The 17,753-nt window shown below is 44.0% G+C and overlaps 2 protein-coding genes across 10 annotated transcripts in view; one reads left to right on the top strand and one right to left on the bottom strand.

Annotated features, from left to right (window-relative positions):
* Positions 1-3,845, top strand: part of ARHGAP22 (Rho GTPase activating protein 22) — a 182,082-nt gene extending 178,237 nt beyond the window's left edge. For all 8 annotated transcript variants that reach the window (XM_010854412.1, XM_010854411.1, XM_010854417.1 and 5 more), the window contains one exon: positions 3,308-3,845. In XM_010854412.1, coding sequence (XP_010852714.1) covers positions 3,308-3,536 — 229 coding nt within the window. In that variant the 3' untranslated portion in view covers positions 3,537-3,845. The remainder of the gene's footprint in view (positions 1-3,307) is intronic.
* A 7,654-nt stretch (positions 3,846-11,499) lies between these two features.
* MAPK8 (mitogen-activated protein kinase 8) overlaps positions 11,500-17,753 on the bottom strand; it is a 37,725-nt gene continuing 31,471 nt past the window's right edge. For both annotated transcript variants that reach the window (XM_010854409.1, XM_010854408.1), the window contains exon 12: positions 11,500-16,031. In XM_010854409.1, the coding sequence (XP_010852711.1) occupies positions 16,015-16,031 (17 nt within the window). In that variant the 3' untranslated portion in view covers positions 11,500-16,014. The remainder of the gene's footprint in view (positions 16,032-17,753) is intronic.

Here is a 17,753-nt window from a genome sequence, read left to right as displayed (position 1 = left end):
CCCACCCCTCGCCTCGCCCTTGGTAACTACAAGTCTGTCGTCTATATCTGTGAGTATTTCACAGATAAGTTCATCGCCCTTGGTAACTACAAGTCTGTCGTCTGTATCTGTGAGCATTTCAGATAAGTTCATTTGCGTCATATTTGAGATTCAACACATGGTATCTGTCTCTCTCTCTGGCCTCCTTCACTTAGTATGATAACCTCTCAATGCATCCATGTTGCTGCGAATGGCACTGCTTTTTTTATGACTGAGTAGTACTACACTGTGTGTGTATACACACACACACACACCACCTTCTTTATGCGTTCATCTGTTGATGGACATTCGGGTTATTTCCATGTCTCGGCTATTGTAAAAAGTGCCACTATGAACACAGGGGTGCACGTGTGCTTTCGAATTACGAGTTTTGTTTGGGTATATGCCCAGGAGTGGGACGGCTGGATCATATGGCAACTCTATTTTTTTTGTTTGTTTGTTTGTTTTTTAAATTTTGACCATGCCACATGGCTTATGAGATCTTAGTTCCCTGACCAGGGATTGAACCCAGGCCCTTGGTGGTGAAAGCGCAGAATCCTAACTACTGGTGCGTGTGCCTGTGTGTGCGCATACGCGGGCATATGCATGCACACACACACACACTGGTCATGTCCAACTCTTTGCGACCCCATGGACTGTAACCTGCCAGGCTCCTCTGTCCACAGAACTTTTCAGGCAAGAATACTAGAGTGGGTTGCCATTTCGTACTCCAGGGGGATCTTCCCAACCCAGGGATCGAGCCTGTGTCTCCTGCGTCTTCTGAATTCATTCTTTACCCCTGTGCCACCTGCGAAGCCCCCTAACCACTGGACAGCCAGGGAATTCCTATTTTTAGTTTTTTGAGGAACCTCCATACTGTTTTCCTTAGCGGCTATACCAACTTACATTCCCACCAATAGTGTAAGAGGGTTCCCTTTTCTCCACACCCTCTTCAACCATTTATTATCTGTAGACTGTTTAACGGTGGCCATTCTGACTAATGTGAGGTGATACTTCACTGTAGTTTTGATTTGCATTTCTCTAAGGATTAGTGATATCAGCATCTTTTCACGTGCCTATTGGCCATCTGTTACCTCATCTTTGGGCTTCCCTGATAGCTCAATTGGTAAAGAATCTGCCTTCAATGCAGGAGACCCTGGTTTGATTCCTGGGTCAGGAAGATCTGCTGGAGAAGGGAAAGGCTACCCACTCCAATATTCTGGCCTGGAGAATTCCATGGACTGTAGTCTGTGGGGTCACAAAGAGTTGGAGATGACTGAGTGACTTTCACTTTCTGCCTCATCTTTGGATAATGTCTGTTTAGGTCTTCTGCCCATTTTTCAATTTCACATCATTTGCAAATATGGTCTCCCAGTCCTCAGTCTCTTTTCATTTATGGTTTCCTTTGCTGTAAGTTTGATTAGCTTCCATTTGTTTATTTTTGCTTGTATTTCTGTTGCCTTGGGAGACTGATCCAAGAAAACATAGGCACAGTGTCAGAGAATGTTTTGCCTGTGTTCTCTTCTAGGAGTTTTATGGTGTCATGTCTTATTATTTAGGTCTTTTAGCCATTTTGAGTTTATTTTTCTGTATCGTGTAAAGGTATGTTCTAACTTCGTTGATTTGCACACAGCTTCCAACTTTCCCCAAACCACATGCTGAAGAGACTGTCTTTTCCCCATTGCATATCTTGCCTCCTTTTTCAAAGATCAGTTGACCATAGGTGTGTGGGTTTATTTCTGGGCTCTCTATTCTGTTCCACTGATCCATATATCTGTTTTTGTGCCAATACCATGCTATTTTGATTACTGTAGCTTTGTAGTATTGTCTCGAGTCTGGGAGTGTTATGGTTCCTGCTTTGTTCTTTTTCCTTAGGATTGCTTTCGCAATTCTGATCTTTTACAGTTCACTATAAATTTTATTTGTTTTGTGAAAAATGTCATGGGTACTTTGATAGGGATTGCATTAGACCTGTAGATTGAGTAGCATGGCTATTTTAACAATATTCTTCCAGTCCCAGAGACGGGATCATGTTTCCATTCAACTTCCGTTATTAATGTTTTGTAGTTCTCAGCACGTAAGTCTTTCACTGCCTTGGTGAGGTTTATTCCTAAGTTTTTTGTCTGTTTCTTGTTCTTTTGATGCAGTTTTAAAGGGGATTGTTTCATTGTCAGTGTAAAGAAATGCAACCAATTTCCTTCCGGCAATCTTCCATTGCTACCGTGCTGAGTTCGTTCATCAGTCCTACTGGTTTCCTGTGGTCATGTGGGTTTTCTGCATGCAGTGTGTGTCCTCTGCATCTATGACGGTTTCACCTCTTCCCTACCAATCTGAATACCTTTATTTATGCCTCTTGGCTGACTCAGGGTCTGGGACTTCCAATACTATACTGAGTAACAGTAATGAGTGGGCCTCCCCGTCTTGTTCCGGATTTTAGCGCTTCTGCATGCTCTGTCTTCAGCAGTTACCGGTGAGGGCCCAGGCCTCGCGGGGGTGGGAGGAGGGGCGTTGGCTCCACGCGTCACGCGCCGGGTGACCTGCCGTGGGCCTCCTTAGCCCGTCGTAGCTGCAGCGCACGTTTTCAGGGCTCAGTGCAGTTTGTGTCCTGCCCAGCTTACGTCTTGTAGTCAGGTCGGTTCCCAGAGCCAGGCACAGCCCGTCCCTGAGGCCTCAGAGGAGTGCGTCATTGGTTGAAAAGATGAAAGGCCTGTGGTGCACTCCATGGTGGTAAAAAGGAGCAGTGTCTGACATGCTGGGGAGGATCAAGAGCAGCTTACCAGAGGGTGAGACATTTGGGCTGGGGTATGAAGGCTGACAGCGAGTGGAAGATGAAGTGGCAACCTGAGTGGGGTTTCCTGTGAGTCACTGTGTCTGGATGGAGCTCGGTGGGTCTTGCACAGGAGCAAACAAGGGGACAGTTTCCTGCTTCCCTCTCGATGTAGGGCTCAGTCCTGTTCTCTGCCAGCAGGCAGTCCAACCCTCACTATGCCAGGTAGCCAGGCGGGAGGGTAAGTGGTCTTCTACTTGAGTGAGAACTCAGGGAGGGCCCGTGACCTTGAGTGCAGAAGGCCAAGAGGAGGATCTCTGAGGGGTGAAGCCCCAGAGTCTTGTGAGGATATGCGGTCTGTGAAGCCTCACCTGGCACCAGGTCTGAATTCGCAGCATCCTTCCCCTTGGGTATCAGGTCTGAACAGCTACTTTACCCCATTAAGTGTCTGCCGACAATGGAGCTCGCTTGCAAACCTCAGCCCAAGTCTAAAATGGTGTCTTTCTTCTTTGATTTTTTAAGACTCGAAGAAGGTAGTGCTGACCTGAGGAAACGAATGTCACGGCTAGAAGAAGAACTAGACCAAGAAAAGAAAAAGTACACAATGCTGGAAATAAAGCTGAGGAACTCGGAGCGGGCACGGGAAGATGCAGAAAAGAGGAACCAGCTGCTACAGAGAGAGATGGAGGAGTTTTTTTCAACCCTGGGAAGCTTGACTGTTGGGGCAAAAGGTGCCAGAGCGCTGAAGTAAAGGAATCGGCAGAGTTCGTTTCTGCTGTGTGCTTGCCCCCCCGGCCCTCCACAGCCTCGAGAGGAGCCAGAGCCTTTGCAGCTGGACCTGGGCCTCAGTGGTGCCAGCAGATCCGGCACAGGCTGGAGAGAGCAGTCCTGACACCCCGTCAGGAGCCCGAGCCCCACCCGGGATCTGGAGGCTGCTCCGACCGTGCAAGGCGTGGCAGACATCAGAGCGGCAGTCCCATGACCGCCAGAATAGACGGCACCTGGGATCTGAGTGGCCCACCAGGACCTTTCTGCATTATTAAATGTGCTCTCAAAGCATAATGCCTGGGTGCCTGACTCCTTTATGGTCATGCAGAGGGAGGGTACTAAGTGACCTCTTCCACTTCTCACAGGGTTGGAAGTCCTCTAGGTGTCCCAAGGGTGGGATGGCATGGAGGAGCCTTGAGAAGTGGGTGACAGAGCTCTCAGAGCACCCAGTGTTACCATGGTCACTGAAGCTGACTCAGGCACATCTGTGTGCTCCCGGCTCAATCTCCTGCGCTCAAGGCAGGATGGTTTTCCTCACTGCTTGCTCCCCCTCCCACCGCTTGGGCCTCTGCAGCTGGTGTCTGTCCGGAATCTCTCTCCGGCCTTCCACTGTAACCTGCTGTCCTTTGCGTGGCCCTGGCTCTGCTGCAGAGCCAGAGCCCGTGAGTCAGAGCTCAGCAGGGGTGCTGTGCTCCCTGCTTCTGCTCCCCTGGGTATGTGCAGGGTGAAGGCACGGCTCTGTAATGGAGAGGTGAGCCCAAGTAACGGCCACACCTCAGCTGTGCCCACCCCCCTTTGCAGATTCCCCTCGAGCTGATGCCAATCCCTCTCCCTTCCCTGCCTGCTTACCTCCAGTTCATCCTCAAGGCTCCATGGGGGCAGTTCCTTCAAGCCTTTCCCTGGCTGCCACTGAACCCAGCCCAGGCGTGGCCCAGAGTTCCTCAGGACGGACCTTCAGTGGCAGCAAGGCAGCCACCTCTGAGCAGAGGGGACTGGCGTCTGGAGAGCAGGCAGTGCCAGTGCCATTCCCTTCATCTGCTCCTGCTCACGGCACCCTTGCCTATCACTTTTCACTATCCTCAGCAGCCAACTGCAATGGTTTTGCGGGGAGTGGGGTCACCAAAGTGCCCCCATTTCTGACTACCATCTCTGGAGAAATCACTCAGGCCAGCTACCCATCTACCTGGAGTCAGGTGTAAACTATGACAGCAATGCTCCAAATGCAGGGTGCTGGTGCTCCCAGAAGTGCTGGCTCTCCATCGTTAAGGTGCAAGCCCACAGGCCCAGGCTGACTAGTAACTCCAGCGTAGTGAGGAGGCTGATGACTGGCCCTCAGCCAGGTCACTGGTGGCCTCGCCAGCCGAGAGGAGAGGTGCCTGCCGAGGGCCCCCAGCAGCAGCAGCGGCCAGGATTCTCTTGGGGAGCTCTGAGGGGTGGGGTCAGTGGACAGCAGTACCTGCACCCGCTCCCAGGCCCATCGCTATCCTAGAGGTGTGGGTGACCAGCGTCCCCCGGGGTAAAGCACTGCCCTCCTCCTCCGGTTCAAGGAGAAAGAAAGTAGTATGAAGTGACTGACTGCTCGCAACAACTCTAGCATAGGATTAACCACATGCTCCCTATTCAGTGGGGAAACTGAGGCCAGGAAGGGAGAGCTGAGAACGCCAGTGTATTTTATGGTCCTCAGTTCTGCTAACTTTGACCTAGAGTAGAAATGCTGCCAGGCTATGAAAGGAGCAGAAATGACCAAAGGGGCTCCACGTGATGACAGGGACGCTGTCTGTCTGCTCAGCCGTTAGTCGTGGCAAAGGCTCAGCTTTTGGTCAAGTGCTTGCCCCAAACCAGCTTGTGAGCCGCACTGCCACCTGCTGGCTTGAGACCTGCAAATTCAATTTTTCTCTGAAAATTAGGCAGTACTCAGTAGATATTCCATCCTCCGATTTCCATTTACTTAGCACTTTCCATTTTGTTTATAAAACAAATGACCTCTGCCTGCAAATCACACTGAGACTAAGGGGCTCTGGCCCACCCATCCACCACGCTCTCCCTAGTTTCATAGAACCCGTTCCCGAACCTGGGGATTCAAGTTATTCCTATTATTGTAATGACATCATTTAATATTAAATACACTGATGCAACTAGAGATTATCACACTAAGTGAAGTCAGAAAGACAAAGACAAGTACCATATGATACCACTTAGTGATACCCACTTGGTGGGCTCTAACATGACAAATGAACCTCTCATCTATGAAACACAGAATCACAGAACAGACTGGTAGTTGAGGAGGGAGGGGATTGGGGGAGCAATGCAGCAAGAGGTTGCATTAGCAGATGTGAGCTTTTACATATAACACAGATAAACAACAATGTTCCAGTGTGTAACACAGAGAACTATATTCAATATCCTATGAGAAGCCATAATGAAAAAGAATACAGAACCACGCTGCTGTACAGCGGCAATTAACACAACACTGTAAGTCAACTACACACTTCAATTAAACAAACAAATTTGAGAATCTGATGAAAGCTATAGACCCAATGAAGAAGAAAAATAACCGCATATACAAAAAATTTAGCTTTCCAAGACCTCTTGAAGCCTGCCACTAAACTCTGTAATCAAAGTTTAGAGATTAAGGGATTAATAGTAAATTCTTAAATTTGAAAATAATGATATTATGTAAAGCAATGAATTATAAATGTGAAAAGATAGGGAATCAATTTTTTGAAAACCTACATGAATGCTTTAGAAAAATTCAGTTAACCACAACTTACTAAGAAAAAATTGCCAAATTATCAATCAAACATATAATAGTGGAAAATTGGTATAAAAAAATCTAGGATTCTGCTCTCAAACTACTTCTAAAATTTTTTTAATTGTTTTAAAATTTGTGTTTGACTCTAAAGAAAAAACTGGAAATTTTAAGTTTTACACTGAAAAAAAATGAGTTGGCTTACTTTTAAAAAGACTGGTAAATGCCCCATATTAGAATACAATTTTAAGAACGTGTGTATAAGAGACAGAGGCAAAGACAAAAACAGAGGAAGAGTTTAACCTGGCTGGTGGAATAATGGACCAGGTGTGAACTGTGTTCATGCCCCACTAGAATAGAGTCCAGGTAACCAGGCTCCAATCTGTGGGTGATAAATGGAGTCAGTACCAATATCCCCTTAGTCCTGAGCAGGGCCCCACCCCCTGGAGAGTCCTCCCAGGACCCTTACCTAGGCCCATCACGAAGGGCCCGCGAGAGGGGCAGCAGCAGCAGTGTGAGACAGCCGCCGTGTCTACTTAGCTGGGAGCTCGGGCACACGAGACCCTGACTGTGTGAGGGAACCAAGACTGAAGGACAGGAAGGGGCAGTGATTCAATTAGGCAGATCCAGGCAGAAGTCCGCGTGAGTGCCAGGGCCCTTGCTGGCACGGGGGAGGCTGACGGGCCAGGGCCAGGCAGGGACCAGACCCTGTAGATCCTGTCGCTTACAGTAGAGCTACTTTTATTTGAAGGGATACTGGAAAGCATTTAAGGGCTTTAAATAAACGGACATGAAATAGCTTGCATTCAACAAGGCAGGCTACTTTGGCCCCTGGTGGACAGTGGCTAAATTTACCCACAGAGGGGGGAGCTGCAGGGAAACTAGTCAGGGAACTATTGGCGGGTCCAGGCCAAGTGGAGACAGCGTCAGGCCAGAAGCCAGCAGGAACCGACGGCAGACTGCATGAGAGGTGCAGAGAAGACCCTGTGCCCTGGCCAGTCTTTCCAGAAGCGCAGATGTGACGAGAAGCAGAGACGGGGTGGCGAAGTGGAGGGGGCAAAGGAGAGCTTTTACAGGCGATTACTAGAGCACACTTGTGTGCTGCCAAGAGTGATCCAGCAGAGGGAAAGACTGGTGAGGAATAAAACAGCATGTCATAACGAGGAGAGGCGATTCTGAAAAAAAGAAACAAGACCAGGAAAAGTGGGAGGGCTGGGTTCAGAGAGAAGAGGCAGGAAGACAGGGCCATGGTTGAGGCAGGTTTATGGGGATGCATACCGGAGTCTGAGAAGTCTCGAAAAATGACAAGCGTGCTTACCTTTAACTAGCAGCCCCCAAATTTATCTGAACACAAAACCCTTTATTCACATAAAACTTCTTAGGCAGTAGCGCACAGCGGTCAGAGTGCAAACAGGAGACAAGACTATCCACATTCAGATCCTGGCCCCACCACATGGTTGTGTAGCTCTGAGCAGCTTGCTCAGCAGCCCTGTGCCTCAGTGTGATCACCTAAGAGGGGAGAGTAACAGTTCTTACCTCATAAAGTTGTTATAAAAACTCTGAGCTCATACAGTCACAGCATTTAATGCCCGGCATAGAGTAAGCTCTCCACGAATACTGCTACTAACTCAACACTAGTGTTCCGTGCGACTATCTTTGGGAATCGCCACTATACCTAGCCTCGATTGAGTCCTGGCAGGATTTCCGGCAGTGAGGGGGCATGGTAACCACTTCAGCAGCCTGGTCTGCCCCTCCTCCCTTCCCCATCCCTTTCTGGCCTCCTTCAGTGTTCTCCTGGTATCTTCCCAGTTCCCTTCTTAGTAACACCCTGGACCATGACCTACCTCATTCTTTGCTGCACCCTGTATCCCATTCGTTACTGCTCCTGGTGGAGGATTTGGTACTTAGTTCTTCAAGGCAGCTGATTTTGAAGGGAGGGACCATATCAGAACCACCTTCTCTCTCTGACTCCTTCTGAGAAAACAGAGCCATAGTTTACACAATTTGCTGTAGGTGAGGCAACCAGCGTGAAGCCCGGATTCAACTTCAGGTGTCTGCTGTCAGAGCACAGGCTCACATTACTACAGCGATTTCATAGTGCTATATGCAGTGTCCTTATGCCGGATCTCGAAAGCAGTGAATACTGAATTTCAGAGGATAGCAACAGTATGGAGGACAGGTCCTCTGTCAATCACTTATCCAGACCAACATTCATTGAATGCCTACTTCCCAATCATCGTGAACAGGCTCTTCCATCCGGGGGATTCCGGGGGAAGCACGGTAGAAGATATGCATGCAGGATGCCCTCACAGAACAGGAGAGACACAGACCACACTGCTGTCTCACAGAACAGAACGGTGAGCGCGTGAACAGATGAACAGAGCAAGGAAACAAGCAACAGGGACGAGAAAGAAAAAGTCCTCGCAGAGAAGCTTTATCAGAGGAGGAACGATCAGACCGGGCCTTCAGCCGTGAAGATTTCAAATGAACAAGTGGCGGAAGTAATGCACACAAAGATGTGAAGTGTATGTCACGGAGGAGCTTCAGTTGGAATGAACTGAATGGCAGGAATGATACACAAAAATAGCAAAAGAATGAAAACAATGTTTAACTGTCCTATTTCTCAGAAAGTAAAAAAAAAAAAAAAAATCCTCAGTCAATACTGATGTGGAAGCATTTCTCTCAAGTGAGAATTATTCTTACCAACCACATGAAGATTGAGACTGCTGGGGATGAACAGGATGACTTGGGGATAAGCACGTATTTAAGTTCTCAAATGGGAGGCCACACAAAATTCCTCCCTTTCGTTTCAATATTTCCCCATTACCTTAAACCATTTCTATTCCTTTCCATGGCTAAAGTCAACAATTATATTTGCTTTACATGGATCATCCTGATAGAAGTACACACAGTCGATCATTTCCGCAGCCCTGCGAAAGACTTATCTCCCATCGTGTGACAGATGAAGCAGCCCCAGGCTCGGCAAAGCTGAGATTTGTCCAAGATTACCAAACTCTCCATCTGGAGCTCAGGCTAGTGTGGATCCCTAAGACTCAGTAGACCCACCCTCCCCAGGACCATGTTTCCTCGAGGCACATGTGCTTTTGAATTCTCCGTTTTAACTTGTTCTCACCCCTCAGTCTACCTTTTGTGTCTCAAGACATTGTCCTAATTCTTTGTATTTCCTGCCAACTTTTTGAAAGTACTTTTTACGGCCGCTTTACCACTCACTCAATCCTCAGCAATCAGACTATGCTCCTACCTGTTCGGGTAACTCCAAGTCTTATTTATGTTACATCCAGCAAGAATCCCCATCTTTTCCCTCTGTCTACAAAATGACGCTAGTGAAAACGGTGCGCAGGCCACACGAGCCAGCGACGCAGGCTTCATTAGGGAGCAGACTGTGAGGACAGAGGCCGACAGCTATTAGGTAGCGATCGCTCCTTTCCTTCCACTCCCGGAACACTAAATGGCAAGCTGATGCCGTACCCCAAGTGTGTTCCGTCATGAGCTGTGATGTACAAACTGTAAAATACATCCAGTGTGCTCTCCCTGAACAGCCTCATGTGCTGACCAGTCAGCCCCAAATGCTAATCCTGGCAACGTCACTCATGTGACGGCAATCTAAATCCCCATTTTCCATTCTCAATATGTGCAGAGGACCTCAGTTCTCCCAACCGAGTATCTCTGGCTTCCCAATTTCCACGCGTCCTCTTATCAGACCTGCACCCACCGTCAGGTATTCTAAGTCTGTTCATAGTAACTCCATTCCTACTGCCTTTAAAATGATGACAAGTTCTTCAAAATGTTTCACTTCTGATCTTCAACTTTTCAGTCTTACTTCCCATCACACTCTCTCTTTACAGTTATACCCCGCTAGGCCATTCTTCACTTCTCATTCCCTTTACGTGGGAATGCCCTTTTCTCCAAACCTTCCTTTAAAAAATGCTTCTTCTGCAAAAACCCTCATTTCCTCTCATCAGTCCTTCCCTGTGTTCCTTCAGCATGGTCTTTGCTCCTCCACACAAAACTTATTTCGATCAGGCTTACTAGACTCGAGCGTCATCACTTTCAGATCTCTCATGTCCAGCTTCTAACTCAGGGTCTCAGACACATATGCACACACTAACGGAATTAAATGAAACACGTCACCAATCATGAAAGCAGAGAGAGACAACAGGATACGGTAAATGATGTCAGACAGAAGTCTAACTTCACAGAACATAGTTGAAGTTATCTTTTAGTTTCAAATGAAGTCCAAAGACATACTGCTATAAAAGCTAAGAAAAAAAAAAAAAAAAACTCAATCCACAAATTCAGTACAAATCAATTTTCAATAACATAGTCAATGGATCTCAATCCACAAAATCAGTACAAATGAATTTTCAATAACATAGTCAATGGATCTTTTAAGGAGCAGTACTAAAATAAATGTAATGCCTCAATTAACATGAATTGCTTCAATTTATTTGGTGTCACTAGGGTATTATGATTGAGTGGAAATTTACTCAACAAGGCTGGCGGCTCTTGCCATCCAGTCTATCACGAGGTCTCTCCAATGACCGTGATGAGACAGAGATGAGGCTGGCAACCACGTCTGCTAATGGAGCAGTAAGAGTCAGGTGGATACCTGGCCTTGCCCGTCCTTTCCTCAGAACCAGGCGAGTGTGAGTGCAGGTGAGGAGGGGTGTGAGCTCCCGATATGAGGGTTATCTGGAGGAAGAGTCGAGCAAGACAGAGGAGAGTCAACAGACTGGACATATGCAATGAACGAGCCTGCTAGCCTGCCCAGTACAGGCAAAGAGAACACCTGCATGGCGAAGCTGGAAATGCGCTGAGCTGAAATCCCTGGGTGGCTTTGAAACAGATCCTTTTAAAATACTTCTTGCCAAGTGGTCTGCTGTCCATGTGACTGCTGTCTCACACAGTTACTAAGAACTAGGTTAAGGGCATTGAAGCAAATTCCTTTCTTAAGATAATGTTTCTCTAGCAAGTTCAAACACCAGAAAAGTGTAGATAAGTCAGAAAACCAGGGTGATAGTTTAGCCTTTTCACAATTTATATAAAATCCAAATCTAAGAGACTTGCCCTAGTATCCCTTTAATCCCAAATCCATAGGAAATCTGATACCTGCCCAGAAAAACTTTTTACCAAAAATTTTTATCTTGTTTTCAATGAAAAACTCTTAATTTCGTAATTTTCATATCACTTTTTTCTTTTTTATTTAAAATATTATAACCAATTAACATACTAAGATAACATTGTTTACATTCCAGTGGTGCATGTTTAATGACTAGGGCATGAATGATTAAAAACCACAATAATTATCTCAGCATTCCCTACAAAGTGCCCCATTTTGTTTTGTCTAGAGGAGGGGAGAGGAGAGGGAATGGAACACAGGGAAGGGAGAGGAATGAAGAAGGAATGGCATCACACAGGGAGAAAAGCAAATGTCAATTATCATACTTAGGTTTCAGGTTTCAAAACCTGTTGAACAGGATAAACTATGAGAAAATAGATGTCACAGTCCAGGTAGACAGCTAGTTCAGTTTTAACTTCATCATTCGGCTAAAAGATTAAGAGCTTCTCAAAAATATACCAAATATCGGGCCTACAAAAGTAATTTATTTCTTCGTAAAATTTACTAAGATTTATTCCTTTTGTAAAATGTAAAGAATGGACTGATATCACGAGCAGGTTTCTACTTACAAAAACAGACAGTAATAATGTCCAACGAGCACATCTAACACAATTTTCGAAGATACATAGTGAAAGATTTTACAGGTGAGTCTCTCTTACTGATGTAAGGTATATATTTTACATACTTATTGGTATAGTGTTGACATTGGCTATAAAGTACTTAACACACATAATTCACACTCAGTGAAGATCTAACAGTAAGGGCAACTGCTTACTTGGGAAAGCATAGAAAATTAGTGTGAGGTAGTTCAATAAAAACCTAGTTTAATTTGTAAGTTACTGTGAGAATAAACATTGTGCAAAAGTAATCCACAGGTAATATTTCTCAGAAGTTTCAGTAATGAAGAGAATCTAAATCAGAAACGGCCAGGAAGTGTTACTCTTACTAGACTCTCCTTAAGAGCACTTAACTAAGAGCAAGTTAGTTTGAAACTAATTAGGACATTTTTTCCTTACCAGTTTTTAATCATACCCCAAACTATACATTTCTGCTTCAATGCCCTTTACCCCTCCATCTTTCATGCTACTCAGGAAAAACTAGTTTCCTCTCATTGAGGAAAAACCTAAGAGAGATCAGTAGAAACACAATGCATACCGAAATGTACAGGATCCAGAGGCAACACTTGAGAGGGCTGCTAATGAGAGAACAGTGGCGTCTGCTTTTCCTACTGGCTAGTTTCCTGGGGTCACGGGGCGTCATGCACTCACTCTACAGCTAATGTGTGACTAGTGAACAACACTCACAAACAAACTACAACAGGATTTTTGAAAACAGACTATGTTTTTACCTCAAAATGTTGTACAGGCTTATGTCTAGGCAACAATGAGTAGTTACATCTTCATAGTGTAGCACATACTGGCCAATAGTGTGTACCAAGTCTTATCTGTTACCTCAAAGGGCTTCATTCGCCTGCTGCTGATTGCACCATCAGATATCCACAGCCTCTTCACCTTTTTAGACAACACAATAGGATCAGCATGGAAAAAATAACAAAAAGCGCTTATGGGAAAGTCTGCCATTTTACATGCAATCAAGCGTCTTGCTATTGCTAAGGGGGTTGTGTGACAGCCTTCTCACTTAGGAGGCTGGTGTTTCTCTGAGGAAGTCTGGGGTGACGACACTGTGCCTTTACCAACATAGGGCGTGCATACCAGGAACAATCAGCGGCTGAGGCTGTATAACAAAATGAGAACTGTCCAGCAAACAGTATGAAAGCGTTGAGATGCTCTGTTTATGTCTATTATAATTAAGCAATCCCAACAATACAATCATTTAACAAATGGTCAGTTTATATTAGAGGGTAACAGAATAGTAACCAGGAAGAAATACAGAGAAAGAATTACTTTCCTAACCTATAACGTTGAATACTAAATCTTGGTCTAAATAATTTTCTGACAGTAAGACCATGGGTATATTAAGTATTTAAAGTCGAAAATCCAGTTATAAGACAAGCAAGGTGGTTTTACATAAGTACTGCTTGACAGAAATCTTATTTCCATTTCTTTAAAAAGTGTTTAAGATGTTTTAAAGGTTCAAAAACTTCTAAAAATAAAAAGAACTAGCCCATCTTTAGTTTATTTTAACACAGTTAGAGAAGAGGGAAAGTTGTATTGAGATACTGCATTTTAAAAACCCAGAGCACACAACACTTAAACAGACTTTGTTTTCAGGATGTATCTTAAGTGTACATGACTATTAAGAGTTTTGTTTTCTCTGAATCAACTGAAACATGCTGGTTGGCAAGTGGAGCTGGCATTTACAACAAATGATACTGTTGAAACACCTGGTTTTCCTTGCTGAACCAACACCTGTACCACGAGATGGCTTATCAGCAAGGAAACAGAAAACGAAGGGAGTCTTCTGGGAGCGTGGCAGTTGTTAAAGTGCAATAGTGAAATAATCTACTCTATAGAAATAAAGCTAGTTAACTGTCAAGCTAATACAAACTTAACACATTCGTGCTCAAATTCTCCTGAAACTGCAAATCCAATCCTATTTCTACAATTCAAGAGGTGTTATAGTCTCAAAACTTTATTTTGCCTAATAAAATTAATGCACCCTGTCATACAAGTAGAAAAGGAATTAATAAAAAGACTGCCACTTCAAGAGAGGCTGGAAATCATGGCTTAAACAATCAAAAACAATCTTACTATTTCAAAGCATATAAAATGGCTGTTAATGTATTTTGATCCTAAATATTGCACATTAACAATGACCTAAAATACCTTATTCAAAAGGAATTTTTCACTGAATACATGAACACCATGCCAAGTGGACTTTCATATGCCACATGCTGAATTGCACCAGTTCCTACTCCTGCTGGTCATTTATTCCATTGGGCTTTCTGCCTAGAACTTTTTGCTTATTTAAGTATGCATTTCCCAGTTCATTACAAGAAATCCCTTTTGTTCCAAAAATAATAAAAAGTGCCTGGGGCATTACAGACAACATATTTCAGAGATGAGACTTCAATGACATTTTACTTAAGAAAAATTCTGTTATAAAGAAATAATTTTGCAGATATAAAATGTAAACAATTAACATACAACCGTCAGGAGCAGCACCATTCTTACACTATTCAACATCCACATCGTGTGTTTTATTGAAAATCAGGTATTAAAACAAATGAAAGACTCAGACTAAATAACTACCACTTATGCCTGCTCTGCTCAGTATGAAGAAACAGTCCTTAGAAAATGATATCCTATATATGGCTGTGCGCTACTATTTTCAGATGAACGGTATATTGCTCATTTTATACATCACCTACAGAAATCTAAGTAGGCTTTGGAACCTCCCAACAGCTAGTATAAATATGATTATGCCACAGGTAGAATCAAATGGCCAGAAACACCCTGAGAACTGGTGCTCGACTGACTGACACTCTAACAGGAAACTGAATAGGTCCAAGGGCCCGAGGCTGTAGGAAAGAGAAAGACCAGACTCTAGGTCATTGCTAGGACCTACAGCCTGAGTAGATCAACTCAGTGTATACAAAAACAGGCTCATAGCTAGTAAAGGTGAACCATCTGTTTATTTGCATTGAAATGTATTATTCATGAAGTATCCTCTTGACTTTAGTGATCATAAGCTTTGAGCATGCCACAGATGTGCAGAAAACACCATATTCTCTTACTGTACTGTTGGCGGGTGGGATATGGGGACAGGAAGGTGGTGGTGGATGCCCAACACTTTCAAAGACATGCTCTGAGTTATTCTGCCGTTTAGATGACGGGGCTTTTGCCAAAATTCACATAGGATTACCTATCAATTGTATGTAACTAAATTAGAATTGGCAAGTAGCAAATATTGGAGGTTTTTTTTCTTTTTTAAAACACGTTCATCATTTACAGTAGTTATTCCTGAATATAACTGGCTACAGGTTATTTTCCCTCACTCCTCTGGGGTTATTTCATTGATAAGCACATAACCCTAAAGGATAGCATCATGAACAAAACATTTGAAATAAATTCTAATAAAAAAAACTATAAAATCTTAAATAATTCATGATATAGGCAAGTCACCACATAATAGTTGCTTTGATAAACAAAATCTTACAAATTCAGTAAAAAAAAAAAAAAAATCAGCAGCATAAGATAAAGCAAATATGCAAAAATTTTAAACCATGATAAAATAATTAGGTTTACATTATACAGTTAATTACAGCAAAAATACACAGTTCTGTTGCTGTTTTAAAACACAACTTAAGTTTTAAATTACATCACTTGAAATTAAAAAAAATAAACTACTTTACTACAAAATGAATTCTACATTTTTGAAAAATCACTCAAAAATAAGACCACTGAATTGTTTTCAAAGTAGTTCTATCAATGACTAAACAACTGCCCATCCCTCCCACCCCCCGAGGCCCAAGTAGTCATCTACAGCAGCCCAGAGGCCCAGCTGACGCTTCTAGACTGCTGTCTGTATCCGAGGCCAAAGTCGGATCTGTTGACATTGAGGACACATCATTGACAGACGACGATGACGATGGATGCTGAGAGCCATTGATCACTGCTGCACCTGTGCTATGAGAAACAAAACAGCAAATCAGTTGCAGACAGAGTCGCAGATCGAGCTACTGGTACTGTACTGACTACTTCCAGTGGTCAATAATTGTTCTTTCAGTTTAAAAGGCTCATTAAAAATAATCACAAGTGACACGCAACACAGCACTAACTTACAAACACATCACTGCAAGCTACACGGTGAGAATTTGGAAAATGTCTGGAAAGCTGGAGTCCCTGCCCTTTCTACTAATTTTTCAATTTCAGACAAGAACTGTCAATGCCAAGCAATATTTAGAAACAGTCCTACAGCAAGATTCATGAACTGGCTTCAGATTGTGTGTGAATAATACTGATAATACATGCAAAACTGTCTGTATTGCCTTTTGTTGTAAAGAGGATCTCAAGGGATGTATGACTCAAACAGTTAAAAAACTACAGCCCTAATAAATGTAAACTAGTGCAGTGACTATGGAAAAGAGTAGGAAGGTTCCTCAAAAATCAAAAAGAGAACTGCCACTCAGTTCAGTTCAGTTGCTCAGTCCTGTCAGACTCTTTGTGACCCCATGGACTGCAGCATGCCAGGCTTCCCTGTCCATCACCAACTCCCGGAGTTTACTCAAACTCATGTCCATTGAGTTGGTGATGCCATCCAACCATCTCATCCTCTGTCATCCCCTTCTCCTCCCACCTTCAATCTTTCCCAGCATCAGGGTCTTTTCCAATGAGTCAGTTCTTCACATGAGGTGGCCAAAGTATTGGGAGTTTCAGCTTCAGCATCAGTTCTTCCAGTGAATATTCAGGACTGATTTCCTTTCAGATGAACTGGTTGGAGCTCCTTGCAGTCCATGGGAATCTCAAGAGTCTTCTCCAACACCACAGTTCAAAAGCATCAATTCTTCACTACTCAGCTTTCTTTATAATTCAACTCTCACATCCATACATGACTACTGGAAAAACCATAGCTTTGACTAGACGGACCTTTGTTGGCAAAGTAATGTCCCTGCTTTTTAATTAGCTGTCTAGGTTGGCCATAACTTTCCTTCCAAGGAGTCAGCGTCTTTTAATTTCATGGCTGCAGTTACCATGTGCGGTGATTTTGGAGCCCAGGAAAAAAAGTCCGTCATTGTTTCCCCATCTATTCGTCATGAAGTGATGGGACCAGATGCCATGATCTTCGTTTTCTGAATGTTGAGTTTTAAGCCACTTTTTCATTCTCCTCTTTCACTTTCATCAAGGGGCTCTTGAGTTCTTCTTCACTTTCTGCTTAAGGGTGGTGTCATCTGCATATCTGAGATTATTGATATTTCTCCCAGCAATCTTGATTCCAGCTTTGCTTCATCCAGCCCAGCATTTCTCATGATGTAATGTACTCTGCATATAAGTTAAATAAGCAGGGTGACAATACACAGCCTTGACGTACTCCTTTTCCTATTTGCAACAAGTCTGCTGTTCCACGTCCAGTTCTAACTGTTGTTTCTTGACCTGTATACAGATTTCTCAGGAGGCAGGTCAGGTGGTCTGGTATTCCCATCTCTTTCAGAATTCCCAGTTTGCTGTGGTCCACACAGTCAAATGCTTTGGGATAGTCAATAAAGCAGAAGTAGATGTTTTTCCGGAACTCTCTTGCTTTTTCAATGATCCAACGGATATTGGCCATTTGATATCTGGTTCCTCTGCCTTTTTAAAATCCAATGGTTCACATACTGTGGAAGTCTGGCTTGGAGAATTTTGAGCATTACT

Source organism: Bison bison, unplaced genomic scaffold (genome assembly GCF_000754665.1).
Source record: "Bison bison bison isolate TAMUID 2011002044 unplaced genomic scaffold, Bison_UMD1.0 scf7180017864341, whole genome shotgun sequence".
In the NCBI taxonomy this organism is placed as follows: domain Eukaryota; kingdom Metazoa; phylum Chordata; class Mammalia; order Artiodactyla; family Bovidae; genus Bison; species Bison bison.
Note: the sequence above shows the minus strand (reverse complement) of the source record. Positions and strands in the feature narration are given on the sequence as shown.